The sequence below is a fragment of the Battus philenor genome, unplaced genomic scaffold (genome assembly GCF_028537555.1).
Source record: "Battus philenor isolate CCGP_79_NKW_IND1 unplaced genomic scaffold, ilBatPhil1.0.hap1 SCAF_9, whole genome shotgun sequence".
NCBI lineage: Eukaryota > Metazoa > Arthropoda > Insecta > Lepidoptera > Papilionidae > Battus > Battus philenor.
Genome location: NW_027181759.1, coordinates 5134838 through 5151051, shown reverse-complemented (window position 1 = coordinate 5151051; position 16214 = coordinate 5134838). Strand labels below are relative to the sequence as shown.

At 33.8% G+C, this 16214-nt stretch overlaps 1 protein-coding gene across 1 annotated transcript in view; it reads right to left on the bottom strand.

Annotated features, from left to right (window-relative positions):
• Positions 1-15931, bottom strand: part of LOC137932417 (uncharacterized) — a 68300-nt gene extending 52369 nt beyond the window's left edge. The window contains exons 1-2 of the mRNA XM_068776027.1: positions 15854-15931; positions 13672-13851 (exon numbers count right to left, since the gene is read on the bottom strand). Of these exons, the coding sequence (XP_068632128.1) occupies positions 13672-13851; positions 15854-15895 (222 nt within the window). The 5' untranslated portion in view covers positions 15896-15931. The remainder of the gene's footprint in view (positions 1-13671; positions 13852-15853) is intronic.
• Positions 15932-16214: the final 283 nt, after the last annotated feature.

Here is a 16214-nt window from a genome sequence, read left to right as displayed (position 1 = left end):
AAATTGCTTTTAAAGCCCTCCCACCTCGATAAAAACATTTTATCCAGGTTGACGACTTCAGGTGGATTTTATGTGAAATTTAAGAGAAATGGTATATCCAAATTTCATATTTAAACTGTTTTACAATGTTATAAGCCATTTTTTATAAATAGGTAATATTCTAAATATTTTTTACTTCGCAACTTAGACTGATTGATACCTGAGAGCGTGAGTCATGGGTTCGATTCCTGGGATACAATTTTATATAATTTTAACTCTATGATTTATTTGTTAAGGATTGCCACTGCTTATAAATAAGTTTCGAGACGGCAGCAGCGTCATTTGCGAACAATAATAAAAGTCACTGCGATCGTCGACTCGCCTACCAAGTGGCGATTATGGTATATCTTCCTATACATGTATATCGAACCTATGCAATAAGCGTATATGGGCTGATATAATTAAAATTAGATTATACTTTTTTTCTTCCAAATATTTACTACGTGGACAGTTTTAAGGTTATATTAAAAATTTGCTGTTCCTCGCCAGGTTTTTGTGAGTATAATTTCATAAAAACTAATCACGGTAAACATAACAATAAAAATATTCGAGCTAAATTTTATGCCTATAAAAACGAAAGTTTAAAAATATGCATTTTTTTTAATAAATGTCCTGTCAACCTACTGTAAAATCCATTAGTAGCTGGCCTCTAATTGGGAAAAAATTTTAAGTCTATAAGCTTTATATTATGAAAATTATCTTTATTATAAAGTTATCTGTCGAAATGCAAATAGTTTATTTAGCAATGCATTTCCGTTTTGCTATTCGTATTTCGATAATTTGTCACAGTTGAAACAATAGCCATGATTCCGGTGTTTTGAAGCGACAGGAGGCATATATCTTCATTATTCATGTACAGCAGGTTACGTATAGTGTTGCCAGCACGAGCCCGTTGATGATTAATTATTGTACATGTTGACATTTTCCTGCATTTGATTATAGTCTACAATGCTCGAATATGAGACGTTTGATTTACGATAAAACTACAACAAAGTGAATGAAAAAGAGACTAATTAGAAATAAAGGTTAGGGGATCTCGTATCTTTTGATCATGACTCGTATCAAAGTTTTGGAAATGATTTTCCAAAGTTTGAACATTGTCATCTATATAGCATATTACTTACTATCCTGTAAGTACTGTTTTCTATAGTATGAGAAGATCTGTACGAAGAACGAGAGTAATGGATGCCAAGTGGATTGGCAATTCAAGTGGCAGTGGCAGTGCGCAGATCAGTTGGTCGTTGGGGTATTAAGGTTTAGGAGCAGGAAATACAGAAAATATTTATATTTTAATACGAAAGTTTTAATAAAGATTATTTAAAAAATATTTGAAATTACGATTGCCATAAAAGCTAAAATGGCATAAATATATTAACACTAGAATAACCTTAAAAAAATTCATTTGCAATGTCCGTCATGCTGGGTTTTAATCACAGCCAGACGTATAATCTTAAAGAAAAAAAAAAAGAAAACACTAATGATGTTGACGTCTGTCAAGTAAAGGAACACGTAAATGCTCAACTTTAATGAGGGCCTTTTTGCAGAGATTGGGGGAGGACATTCTAGTTTTTGTTCACAAATTATAACGTGTTTGTTATTTAAAAATAACTTACTAAATTTCGACCATAAAGTAGTGAGTAGAAAAGTTACAAACATAATGTTAAATGTAATGTCACGTTGGCACAGCCTCACAATTATTTTGAAAGAAAGATATCTTGCAAAGCTCTGTGATTGCTCAAGTCATAGGATGACAGCATTTAACAGCAAAACTTTCGTAGTATGTTTTAAATACAGTTCGCACTGCACCGTTCAACCTAAAATACATCGCCGCTGTTCGGTAATCAAGAGAAATAGATTTATTGTATGGGCCTGCGAATACATTAATATTCAATACTGTTATATAAACATCACCATCATAATTTCTTCCGTACTTATTTCATTATTTTCTTCCCTCCATATAACACACCTTCCTACATAATCAAAAAAGTATCGCAGTAAATTTTTTTTCTTATTTTAACTTCTTTAGTCTATTTAATTTATCACTTAATTTATCACATTTTTGACATTTTACATTTTTTTAAACTAATTAATTTCTGGCCGACCTTATTTATTTGTATTTATAACCTCCTTGATTATCTCACGGCAACTTCTGAGAAACGTGGGGCGCGTTAGTCGTCGCTCATTAGAGAAGCGATATTGCCAACCTCGATCTTTCTCTTTGTTTCAATTTCAAGATCCTTCCTATAGCTTTTGAATGCAAGACAGCTGATGACCAGGAGCACTACGGTCCAGTAAACCCTAGGGTCATAGAAGCACGAGGGGCTGTCTTTGTTCTTATACCGACGAAGGTTCTTCGAGGGTCTCCCGTCTCTCGTGAACATCTGGACCAGTACCATGGCTATACTACATTTGACGAGGTATTTGAAAAATATCCGACTAGTCGAAGCCGTCGTAGCGACATTTCCCCTATTCCATTCCACATACAAACGAATGAAACGGTGCCTCTCTTGTATTACGGTCGTCTTTTGCCTTCAATTAAATGTTGTTTAGGTATCATGTGGGAAAAAGTTATGTGTATTTTTTTGTTTATGTTAACTATTTATTTCCTGTGCCATGACAGATAACGAAAAGAAGAACCACAACGCCCTTATGTTGTACCTCTGGTAAATTTTATACTATAATTTGATAATCTTCGAATTTACGAAGACGTTTTTAGGTTTTTAAAACTATGCCTTCCATTATCATTTTCTCTTATTAAATAAAGTCGAAAAGATCCATCGTAAGGGCTTTGTCGTTATACCTGGTCTTTCTAAAGATCAAATAGTCCACACGTATGTATACCTGAATTGCAAAATAAACATATATCTATACATGGAAATATTTTTATATTATTCTCATGAAAATGATTAAGGATTTATATTATCTTACTAAATTAAATTGAAAAGATTACCAGTGCACTACGGAAGCTCGGTTTTTTATTCAGAAAAATTTTGCTGGCATATAACCTCGTTTTTATTTTACGAGATGGCTGGAGTGTAGGCAATCAGTGCTTTATAAAGAAACTGAGATTGTGTTAAGTGACAGCTTTTGTTTTACTGAAGCACTTCCTTGACCGACTTTGGACAAAATACAACTAAATTAGAGCAGTATCTATTACATAAATATTTTGAATGTTTTCCAATTATTTCGTAGTATTTCTGTCAATTAATATTTAAATTAAAATAATTCAATTTAAATTAATATAATATTATATTTAAATTTAATAATTAAAAAAGCTGACAAATGCGTTCACCAATATAATTTTTTTTACACTTTTAACCAATCACCTGTATATTATTGTACATTGCGCGTTGTTGCATGGTGTTACGTAGTCATAGTGAAAATAAAACAGCTATGAAACATGAAAAAATATTTCGTTATCATCGGTCAGTAATATATCCGATAGCTAAAGTTGTTTATGTGCTGCGGTTCACGAAATAAATCATGTTTGGCGTACGTTACTTCGACAAATAAGAAATATTAGCAAATATACTTACGAATGGTGGTGCTATATTTTGTTATCGCGAAAAAACTAAATGAATTTATCCACAAATAGGACAAATAATTTATTAGTAAGGTTTGATAATAACTAGTTAAATGGCCACTGAAATCAATGTATATTGAACAATTTAAAATCAAAACCACGTGGAGTTAGTTTTTACGAACCCATCATGACGGAATTTGTAAGACTGTTCGTTCAAATTATATTCCATGCATACTCTTTTGTTATTCTTATAACTAATACCCTCGTGCAGTTATGTACATTTTAAACATTTTCAAAAGTTACTTCGTATAAGTAATAATGATAAACATGAGTGAGTGTTCCGTGAAAAATGATAAAATATGTTAAAAGCAGTGTACCGTTTTGTACATATTTTGTAAGCACCTGATTCTTAAAAAGTTATCATCAAGGATGTAGGAATATTAGTTGCTAATCGATAAATATCAAAGCATCGACATCACAAGAAAAGAGTGTTACATTGTAAGTCGAAAATATAAGGATTATTACGAAACTGTATTGTATTGGCAGAGCGTCCTAATAACCTAAATTACATAAGTTGACGCTATTTCTCCAATAAATATATGTTGTATATAGCCTAAAGCTTAATGAGCAGTGTTAGCCTCCGATAAAAGACAGGCTTTCGATCGTAGGTCGCGGGTTCGATTCCTGAGATACAAACTAACACAATTCACAATTTGTGCATTAATTATAATGAATTGCCACTGCTCATAAATAAGTTTTCAGATAATAAACAACAACGTTGTTTCGCCCGATAGGATTCCCTCTTCGTACATCACAATGCGATCCCCAACCTGCGTGCCAAGCGTGGCGATTATGGTCCTATATCCTTATGTATCTATCTTTGGAGGCGGCCTATGCCTTACAGTGGGCCTCTGTGGGCTGCAACGACGATAACCCGTTGCTATTTATAGCTTCAAATATAACTAAATATCTTTCGTTAGGAAGTGATAATAAATATGTGGTTAATTTACAAAATTAAAATTAAAAAATTACATAAATTGTTAAGTACTTTTCCTAAATTTTAAAAAGTTCAGAGCTGCCTTGACTGTTGAATTTTCATTCAGGTTATCTTACGTTATCTTCTATTCAGAAAAATTGTTGGAAAATACTATCTATCTATAGTAAAGCGATATCACCACAACCTCTCCGTGTGCTTTCAAGCGTACTGCTTGCATCTGTACAAGCATTACGGAGATTGGTTTGATGAGTATTATAGCTAGAGAAAAAGCTTGGCTAATGAGAAGTCTATTGTTTCGCGGAGGCAAGCACGAGATTGCACAGGAATCTGTTTGCCAACTTATAATTGTTATGGACAAGACATAGCTCTCAAGATCACGCAAACGCCCCGCTTGACACTTCTATTAATAATATAAAAATACGAGTCGGCACTGTTTTCAGCTCAACATTTCATTTACCATCGTAAATCTTTGTTCCATGATATTTACCTACAAAACAAGCATGTCTTAACAGTTTAAATGTTACAAGACTATTAATATTTGTGAAGAATAAAGATGCAAAACTAAACTCCTGATATAATATAATACATCGATTAGCTGCTTAGTACTAAATTTTGCACAACTAATTTATTAGCCTGATTCGATTTAAATCTCACGCTTCAATTTATATTCAATCTTTGCTTGAGTATGATAAATCACGGTTTACTACGTGAATTTACTTCTTAATTTCCACTACCTAAGGCTGCAGGTATACAATACTACATATTTAATGGGACTCTGTGTTTGGTACTAATCGGTGTAACATAACTCCTGAAGATGTCCCGCGGAGGGGTGAAACACGTGTTGAGTAATTTGACGGTGGCAGTTGTGTAATTCGCATCGTTTGCCGCATACGCATTTATCAGTGGGCTGGCGGGCGGTGCACTTTGTTGCACGACTACCACTGCATGTGCGGAAGTGGCTAAATATTTTCTTAAATACTACATAGTTGATATTAACACTATTTTTAGGTTTCCTTGCTTTTTGTAATGGGATAAAATACATTCCCCAAAACAAGTATATCCTCATTTCACGCTTGCGACTTTCGCTATCCGGATGTTTTATTTCCATCAAAATAATTTAAAGCACCTCCTGTCATCATGGCGCCACAGTTACTCGACGTAGCCACACGTATTTAGTCATCACATTTAATTGTACTGAGTGATTGGTTATACGTGTAAAAACTTTATCGTTAAGCTTTTAAAGGCTTTTTCAGCAAAGGAACTCCTTTGCTGTCAATTAATGTAACCTAACCAAAAATCGTTTAGTATAAAATTAATCATTGTTTACTATCTGCCCCTGCAGACTTCAACGACTGCAAACTGTAAAATGTTATGAGTCTGTCGAAATCCAACAGAAAAATTAAATTATTTGGTCTGGGATTAGAAATAGGTGCGAAAGTTTTAAATCTTTTAGCTGACAAACGAGCTATACATCCTCCTGTTTAAACCTTTTACACCGGTATATTTAAATAATGTCATTTTATGTTAAAAAATTTTGATACGGCAACCTTGATTGATAAACATTACTTCTGAGAAAATGTACAACTTTACAAATTTGACAATTGTGGTATTCTATAATTTAAAATAATGTTGAGTATTGCTAATTGATATTAATAAATCAAATGTCGTTGCTATACTCATATTCAAAATTATTTCAAAGTAAAACAAAGTTATCAACACGTTTATTTGTTTGTTAATCAAGAGCTATATTTATAGTACAATGTTTTAATATATGGTATATAAGGCAAAAGTTATTCTTCGAATTGTTGAAACTGGAATGCTACTTTATAAGTCGGTATGAATAGCTGCGTTGTAAATGAGGCGGTCAGGAGTCACGCTATTCACAATGCTTAACCTTCGGTATTCAGGATAGCAATTCGGTTGAAACGAGTAGCTTACGTCACTAAAAATAAAAACCAATTTCTGTAATGACACATTACTTCTTAGACGTGACGGCTTAGTTTTACGTAAAATAGATATATTTAGCTCTCTGATGACATCAGATGATATGATTACCATGGTTTTTGGTATATTAAATTAATTGTTTATTAAACATACTTGGATAATCAATGTCTCAAACCCGGAAGGAACGTCTACCAAAAGGTGTCTGCCTTTCTCCTTATTAAGTAACTCACCGGAACATTTCTTTAGCCTTTCGTCTCCTAATGGAACACAGCGAGAATAACAATTAATATTAAAATAGCGAGCTAGAGACGACACATTCTAATATTTGCCAGAGGATTTAATTTTTTTAATTATATAGACTCTTACTTTGATATCTGCGACCCTTTCTTATGTTTAAATGTGATCTTTGTATTAAAACGTAGCTTTAATATTTAGCGAATCAAATAAATTTAAACTGCGAGAAAATATCAAATCTAATGACGTCATCACTACCGTTTATGAACATGTATTTTATTAGTGCTGTTATTTCTTTTACATATTTTTTTCCATGCGTCATTTACAACGATCATTTATATACGTTAAATGAAGAAAATAATAAGAGACAAATTGAGACTTCTAGTGATGATACCTTACAATATAAAATAAAAATACGAGGGATCTATATTTATTTACATTTGAGTAAAGACTGCAACTTAGTACATAGTTTTTTTTGTAAACACTCTGAAACAGTTTATTAGAGTTTTTAATTAGATTTCGACTAACTTTGTCAAATTCATTTATAAATAACTTTAATTTAGACAAGAAATAGATGCAACAAGCGCGTCTTTATTTCTAGCGCTGACCTTGTCTGTTTATTCTTACATAAGCACTTTTTCATATAAGTTTATACAAATATGTACATAATTGCAAATATCCCAAATTTAAGGTTGTTGTATAAAAATGTTGCTATGGATATTTTCCGACCGGTACGACTGAGCAGCTTTTAAACGGAAAGCTTATTTATTTGTACTTCGGGATGATAACGTGCAGCTGTGACCACTTCACATAAGTGACCCCGTTGATACTTTTTGTCTGTGTGTTTTTAGTATTAAATGAAGTGTTTTTAAATAGTGAAGAACACTTAATTAAAATTTTTCGTAAATATTATATGTAGGTTAGAACTGTATCGATAATTATCAAAGTATTTTCAAGTTCGAAATTTCTGTTCTCAAGTAAGCATTTACGCGCATTTTCGAATTTTCAATTATATTTAAAATTATTAAAATATCATTGTAGTGAGTCCGTGGCTAAGCTGCCACCAACACAGAATGTTGATTTGCTGAGAAGAGCCTTCCAGAAAATCAACATAAATGTTTTCAAATGAAATTTACGAAAGAAATCGTCATAGCTTTTTTAATTCGAAAAACGTTTGATATCCATTAGTACAAGTCGTGTATATTTACTAAATTGTATTTTACTGTACTACTACATATTATCTCATTAATAACTTTTAAGATACTGTTATTATTTTATTGTTTATACCATTTTGCGTTACAACTTCTCTGAAAAAAAAAAAACTATTTAACCAAAATTCCTCTAATATATTTGTTTAAGTTAAAATCAATTTAACTTTATATTAATCAGGCATGTTAAAAATATATTTTTTGGCAATAAAAAAAAATGGTATGTATATAAATATTCATGCTGTGGTCTCATATAATTGAAGAACCCGGCATGGTGTTAATCATATAAATATTCTGTTATTGTACTTATAATAAGTCGTGTATTCTTCGCTAGATGTTTGGAGGTCATTAAATGAATAATTAAGCATTGATCCGCGTAAAGCAGACAACCCCTATATAACATCTCCTCAAAAATGAGACCTGATTGCCAATAATTGTCATTATATATGTTAGGCTGATTCATTTTAATTAAATGTGTTGAATGCTTACTATAATTAGGTCTTATAATAAAGTTGCAAATTTTTAAACAAAAAAAAAATAGCCGAATACGTTACTAAGAACAAAGCCTTAATTAGTTCGCCAATTTTTTCCTTTTTTTTCAACTTTTCCTGTGAAAAGTACTGAGTCAAGTTGCTGTCTCTTATTGTCAATCGTTTGACGACAATCAAAATCGAAAAAGGGAGTGTCAATATGTAATCAAATAAAAACATTGTGCTACATATTAAAACATGAAATAAAATTACCGTTTTATTGAATTCTTGTAGTGTACGAAATAGAAAGTTTGTTTTTGTACTTAATCATTGTTTATTACAAGGACTTAAAATAAATAAATTAATTGGTCGCTCTGAAATATGGTAAATTTTTTCAACGAACTGCGACAGGACTTTAACTTTGCCAATACGGTATTTCGTGTCAGCTAGTTAGTGAACAAAAATCTGTATTTTTTTTAATACTTAACTACAAGCCGTGTCGCTCAGGGGAATGCTGTGGAACGGTGTAGTGTCAGCTTTGTGTCAAGGTCCTGCGCTATGCAGATATCGATTTACTCAATCGATGTTATTACACATGACGTATTTGGTGACGTTCTTATTATTAATTGTACACATACATTTTTAATTCTTATATAATTCCTATATATTCATAAATAAGAATATAAGAACTCTTTTTGATGCTTATCCTTAAAAATTCGTAAATTAAAAAAAAATTAATTCACACCAAATATTTCAGAACATATTGATATTAGATAAAGAAATAATTAATAAACAATTAACTATCAAAATAACAATAACCTAATTAATAAAAGCTAATTTTTTAAATAAGATTAAGGTATGACTAATTTTTGATTGTATCAAGGTTGCTGTGATTAAAACTGCAATTTGTCCTCTATTTTTAATTACTTTGGATTTCCATGTAATGTAAAAAATAAAAGCAAAATTTTTTATCAATTTTCATGTTTTTTAAAACAAATCCTTTAGTCTCGAACTACTTATCATAGCGTACTAATACGATTTTACTTATTTTGAATGTTTCTTTAACTAAATAATAAGCATTCATTAGCCAACAACAAAAACTATAACAAAAATTTCTTTATTTTCAAGAATGCGGACGAAAGAATCAAATAATCTTAGTTGTGGTTTTCTTTCTGTTCTTAATGAGTCCAAAATGTTTAATAATTAAATGTTTTATTTTCGTATAACGAAAACAGTCCTGTTTAATTTTGTTACAACAATTTGTTCCCATAATATAAAAGAGGAAAATGAAAGAACTTCCAACGAAATTCACACAGCGAGTCATAAGAACTTCGAAATTATTTTGTTGCGTGTACAAAGAAATTTGAATGTCGGTTACTTATTCTCGAAAACGTTGCCCCTCGTACCGACTTAAGTATGTTACTATATTATTAAATCGATTTTGGAAATGAAAAATTTTATTACAAAGCGCATTGTAGAAGGAGAAAACTTTTCAAAGTTTCACGTGGGCTATTGAATAGTAAAGCAATGCCAGTTTGATTTAAAATGAATTTTGTGTTTATTTTCCTTCCATCTATATTAATGACATTTCCACTTATCTTTTATGAAAAATAAAGGTAAATTGGATTATTAATTAAGCTTTTTCTTTAAAACATGTAATTGTTGATTATGTACTTGTGGGTGCAGTTTTAGGGAAATAAAAAAAAAGTTTAGGTATTTAATAATAACATATGTTTTAAATTATATAAAAGTTGCTTTTTTATATGTGGTCTTATAGAAGATTTTTCATGGAATAATATAGCAACGCGTAAAGACACTACTTGTGCCTTTACGCGTTGCTATTCTTGATGTCTATTTTGTTTTATATTCAAATGTGCTAAATATTTTGTAATTTACATAATTATAAAATAAGGTTTTATTAAATTAATTTAATATGTCATAACGATATTATTTTATTCCGGAGTATAATTTATAATAAAACCTGTGAGAAATTGCAATTGAATAAAGAGGATTAATAAGTTATAATCGACAAAAACACGAATCAGAATTTAAATTGATGTATTTAACCGATAACGTCAAGGTACACCTTTTTGCGGCTATAAAACAAAGAAAAGTAAAAATATTTCATGCCAGTTCTGTAAAGCGATATCGTTGGAACTCGAGTTTCATGCTAACATTACAATGTATTGCGCTGCAGCATTGTACTCTGTGCGAACATGGGTCGGACAAAGAACGTTCGGTATCGTATGTACGACGGCGATGAATCTAGCGTGTAGTCTCTGTTAATGAATTACTCTGTAGTTTAGAACGCGTTCCCGCAAATCACATTGTACAGGTTTATAATCTCCGAGTTACCTATTATAGCCCCGTTCATATGTTTAACAAGTCTGTATATATAATCGCGATTAAATCGAAAAGAGTGCTAAAAAGAGTGTTGCAATGCATTCAAAATATTTAAAAAAATTCTTAACAACAGTTAATCAAAACTAATTGAAGTTTATTGTCAAAGCAGTCCAAAGAGCAGCCATATGCATCCCTTAAGCTATCTATAGAGGCATATACCATAATTGCTTCACTTGTAGGGTGAGTTGGCGATCGCTGTGTGGTATTATGATACGCAAAAGATACTGCTACCTCTCTGGAAAATTGTTTGTGAGCAATGACAACTCTCTATAATTCATACACATAGTGTGAATTATGCAAGAATGTATCTTGGAAATCGAACCCGCGACCAGCGATCGCAAGTGTCGCTTCTCTACCGGTAGGCTACCACTGCTTAAGCAAAAGGGCTATTACTACGATATCATTGACAATATATAAATAAATGTATAATATTAATTTACTTTTGTAAAATTGTTGCCTTTATAGTATAAAAGATTGACTGACAACTACGCGAGGCCCGCACTGCTTTCAGTGGTTGTAATTTGAAAATAATTTTTAGGCGTTATAAAAATATGTTCTGATCCTGTTTTATACATGTTAGACTTACAATTTAAAAATAGGCACTTTTTTTGATGAACTTTTACTCAACCCCTTTGCAAGGTGATATTTCGTTGAATTCGTACATCGCCTCTGCAAAAGCTTTCTACTTACCAAAAGTTTTTTTTTTAATTTCGAATCTCTACGCCATATGGTTCCAAAGATATCGCAATGACTTCGTACATAGGTATTTCCTATTCATTCAGACTGCAATCAACATTAGTTTCAATGAAAGTTTTTCTAGCATTGACAAATTCACTTCGCCCAATGGCATGTCCAGTATCATTTTATTAGACGTGATCTTTCAATTATTGGCAAGTAAGTATAAGTATTATAGTAATACTATTTTATTTGCTTTGAGTCTAATCATACTATGATCATTATTTCAACGGTAGGGCATCCACTTCTGGACATAGGCCTAAGATTACCACTAAGACCGATTGGAAGCGGCCTGTACCCACCGATTTTCAATGCATTAAACAAAGGTACATTTTGTGACGCGCACTTCCGGGACCGTGATCTCCACTACAGAACTTTACGGTAAAAGTGACTTTCTACTCTCCCCAGTATGTAATCAACTAAACATATGTCTAATCATCTATGTAAATAAAAAAAAACTATTTTAGCTACCACACGACTTTTGAGAATTCACTTTAGAAATAAACATTACAGCGATAAAACCTGATTGACGAAATGATTTGATGATTTTTATATACTACGTAAATATTTAAGAAGCATATGAAAATCATATTTGGTCTTTTAGTTTCGAACCGACAGCGACGAAATTATTTGTTCCATTTTGAAATCTGCCAATAATGTAAAGTTATTTTCATTGTTGTCACGCGATAAAAATTCACTCCACTCTCATCACAAATCATGTTTTCGCCCACGACACGGCAAATTTTCTATGATATTGTTATCGACAATCGTGTTCATCTATTTTATATAAATGTAAAATATAAGAGTGTTTTTTGTTTATATTTTTAAAAACAACAGATTTATGGGTGTAAAAACGATTATATATTCACGACCTTTACTTAGAAATAACACCTTTAAAGTAACTTATCAATTAACATTTAAATTAAACAATAAAAAAAGTTGTCGAAAGTTTCTAAATTTAAATGTTTACGAACGTATACATTCATACATACGGTTTCCATTTAGCATACCATGCAATGCCACAAGGCAAGAACACATCTATAGACATAAGCTACGACATACCCATGAGGCAGGCGGATATCTCGGGAACGGTGCGATAGTCTTCGTAGCAACATTGCTCGGCAGTTCGGCTTTGATGCCTCTCTTGAGGCGTTGTTTCCTTCTCTCCCGCGATTTCGCTCTTAGCATAAGAGCTGCCTGCATACTTGCCAGTTTTGTGGCCGTGGGGAACCGCGCTCGACAAACACAGCTTAGCGCGTTGCTAAGATACACCCAGATAAATATTGCACAGTTCCAACTCGACGCACGAGTTTGTACACGAACTTCAACACAGTACGTATTTACCGCACACGCGTTAATGTTTACTTTGTTTTGAGAAGAAAATTTATAACTACAACTAGCTTGACTATGTTTTAATTGAAAATAAATTTAAATTTTCTTAAATAGAGTAGAGAAAAATTCGAATTTTCACGTCGTTATTCAATTTCACTTTTAAGTTCAATCACAGATTATAAATTTAAACAATCTCACTTTAACATTGGATAAAGATAGGCACGAGAAAGGCGAGAAAACTATGTTTTATTTATATCTAGTTGAACTTTATTTATTTATAGCCTAGTAAGATATGTTTAATGTGAGAGTACGATCATGGAAGCAAGCGCAATTTGGCGTTTAATATTGAACGAGTCGGTTCAAAGTTTTACTTCAAACAATGTTATCACTCATGTTTCGTTCCGTACGTCAAGACGCAGTCTCTGATACTTCGACGCCTGCCACCGGACGCTACTCTCCGCTAGGTGTCGCTGTTTCATGGCCGGCCCACTTTTCTCACTTCGCGTATCGACACTTCCCCGTAACACATATTAACGCCGTCTCAAATGGCAAACGCTATTAATAATTAAAAAAAATAACATAAAAAAATTACCAGCGAGCACAAACTCAGCGGTTCTAAAAGGTGACGTTATCACATTGCATTGTCTTACGCTCATGCTGCAGCTTACACAAGTTAACAATTATCACTCGTACTTACAAAACTTAGGTATAACACACAACATAGGTTACATCTAGTTACATGCTAGACTATTAAGACACTGAGGCACAACATCACAGGCAGTGTACCTCGACGGTATCGCATGGTGAGTGCGGCTCGGAGCGTAGGGCGGGGGCGTGGGCGGGCGGCGCGAGCAGGCGCGACTCCCAGTGCTGGCAGGAGTAGGCGCGGACGCCGCTGGGCGCGGGGTGGACGGGGCTGCGTGCACGCGGGCTCGGCGGCGCGGGCTGGCGGCCGTGCTGGCGAGCCTGCCGGCGGAACTGACGTTTAGAACGTCACTGTTTACTACGTACACTACACCGTTATAACACATACACACACACACATAAAAATAATATGATTTATTGTTTTAAGGAGAAGTGATTTCGTGAATTGACGGCCGGACTGAAAGATTCTTAAAGGGCGACCACGAACCGGTAGACGTGGCATAGGTATGCCCCCCAATGGGTATACCGGCAAAATAGAAAAGTTTCAAATATTAATTCAAATAGACCTTTAGTGAACTTTTGAATGGTCAATTATTTTAAGATCATAGTAAGGTTACACCGGCACGGAATCCTAATTTGCCAGCCAGAAACAGAATGGCGATATAGGGAGGAGGTCTATACAAGAAACGCCCAAAGCCAGACGCAATGCAAGGCGCATTCGACATCTCTCGGCTGAGACGACCAGTGTTATGATTCCGTGAAAAGAGACGGAAATGTGTTACAAGAAACTGGTAATGAACACACACATTTCTACATTTGATTTAACCAAAGAGCGCGTGGTGGCTGAGAGATGGCTGTAAGTTGCCAACTCTTAACACCTGAAATTGTTACCACAATCCACATCCATTAGAAGGCCCTATTGGAAATTTAGAGAGTAGTAGTTGAAAATGACTAGCATTCAACGTCGTTCGACCACCTTCAAAAGGTCACCTGTCTACCTTGCGACCTACTACGCTGCGCTTGCCGGTCCGTGGTGCCCCCTCCAGAACCAACATGATCTAAGCATATATATGACGAGAAAGAGAAAGGAAAATAAAGAAGAATGCATCAATTTTATCTACAGTTCTACAGTGTGGCATGAATCTGTGGTTATTTAAACCGATAATTATCTTTACTTCTAAACGTCAAACAGAGTACACTGGTCAACAAAAGTCAAACAGCGAATATTTTTCATACTTTGTATTCAACTTTTGTCTTAGTCAATATTTTAATTAGGAATTAAAAATTTCATGACTCCTACTTTTCAAAAACAATATTTTAGTGTTGGCTTCATGATACTATAATTGAAACAAATGCCTTGACTAATATATCAACGTACTATAATAGGCACGAATTTTTAAAGCTATTGGTAGATTTCGAATATCTTTCGGATTTAAGCTTTGAGAATTTTGCTTGAAATTGAACCCACTACCTGCGATCTTATCTGCAGTATTTATTCACTTGAATATAGTGCTACCGAAACCGCTGTACCGTGCATTAGGTACGCGCGCAATGAGGCGAAGGAGTGCGTCGGTCACTTCGATCCTCTAGTCCGCCGTACGCTCGCAGCGGCGGCGCTCATGCGCTTTTTAACCCGGCCAGTTTCGATAGAACCATAGTTCTGCCAATTATATTAAACATTTATAAATCGCTCTTCTTTAATGATGATATAAAGAAGCCGAAATAATAAACGAACGAAGTATATAATAAGCAGCTACTATATTTTTCGTACAATCCGTGCATTGTAACAAAACTAACAATTGGGTCTCCAGTTCATTCCACAGCCGTATTGTTATTTGTACCACGAATCTTAAATTTTTTATACAAATTTAAGAATATTTTGATTTAAATAAACGTACAAGATTTAGCACTGTTTATTATTATTTTAAACAATATTATACTTAAATTAACTCAACTTGTACTTTTACTAATGTAGCGTATAAAAGGGCAAAAGAATAATTTATAATTTTACTATTAAGATAAGAAAACTCTTGACTGATTTGCGTTTGTCTCAGCTTTCTCTGACATATATAGTATTGAAAGATGGCCATTATGAGTCGCAGGAAAGTGTGGCACAACATCGCAAACGGAAATGACTTTAATTTTAATGAAATGGCGTGAAGTTGTTGGAAAGCGTGACCCTTTTCTCCGATGACCGTTAGTTGTATCGATATCCCTTATATCCATCATATTGGAAGGGTACCCTTGTGTCGCGTACCCATGGAGAAGTAAATAGAATTTTAATGAATTTGAGTTGAAGTGAAATTTATGAAATGTTTCTTACCTTGCGGCCCGCGAGCGAAGCGCCGCCCGCCGCCGCGTACATGCACCGCGGGCGCGCAGGCTCACCCGCAGCACGCCGGCATCATCGCGGGGACGCTAGCGGGGAGCAAGCCTAGCGCCGGCCCGCTCCACCGCATCCGTGCCCCTACTCACGTACACCTACAACACCATCCATTGTTATAACTAACACTTCAATCACTTTACACACCTCGTCTTCTTTTACAATTAAAATATGAAGTCCGTCTTTTAAATATCTTATATTTATTCATATTATTATCTACACATAATCACATGCAGCGACCACTTGATACGTCATGGCAAAAATACCCGAAGAACCCAGTTTGATAGAAACTAAAATCAGA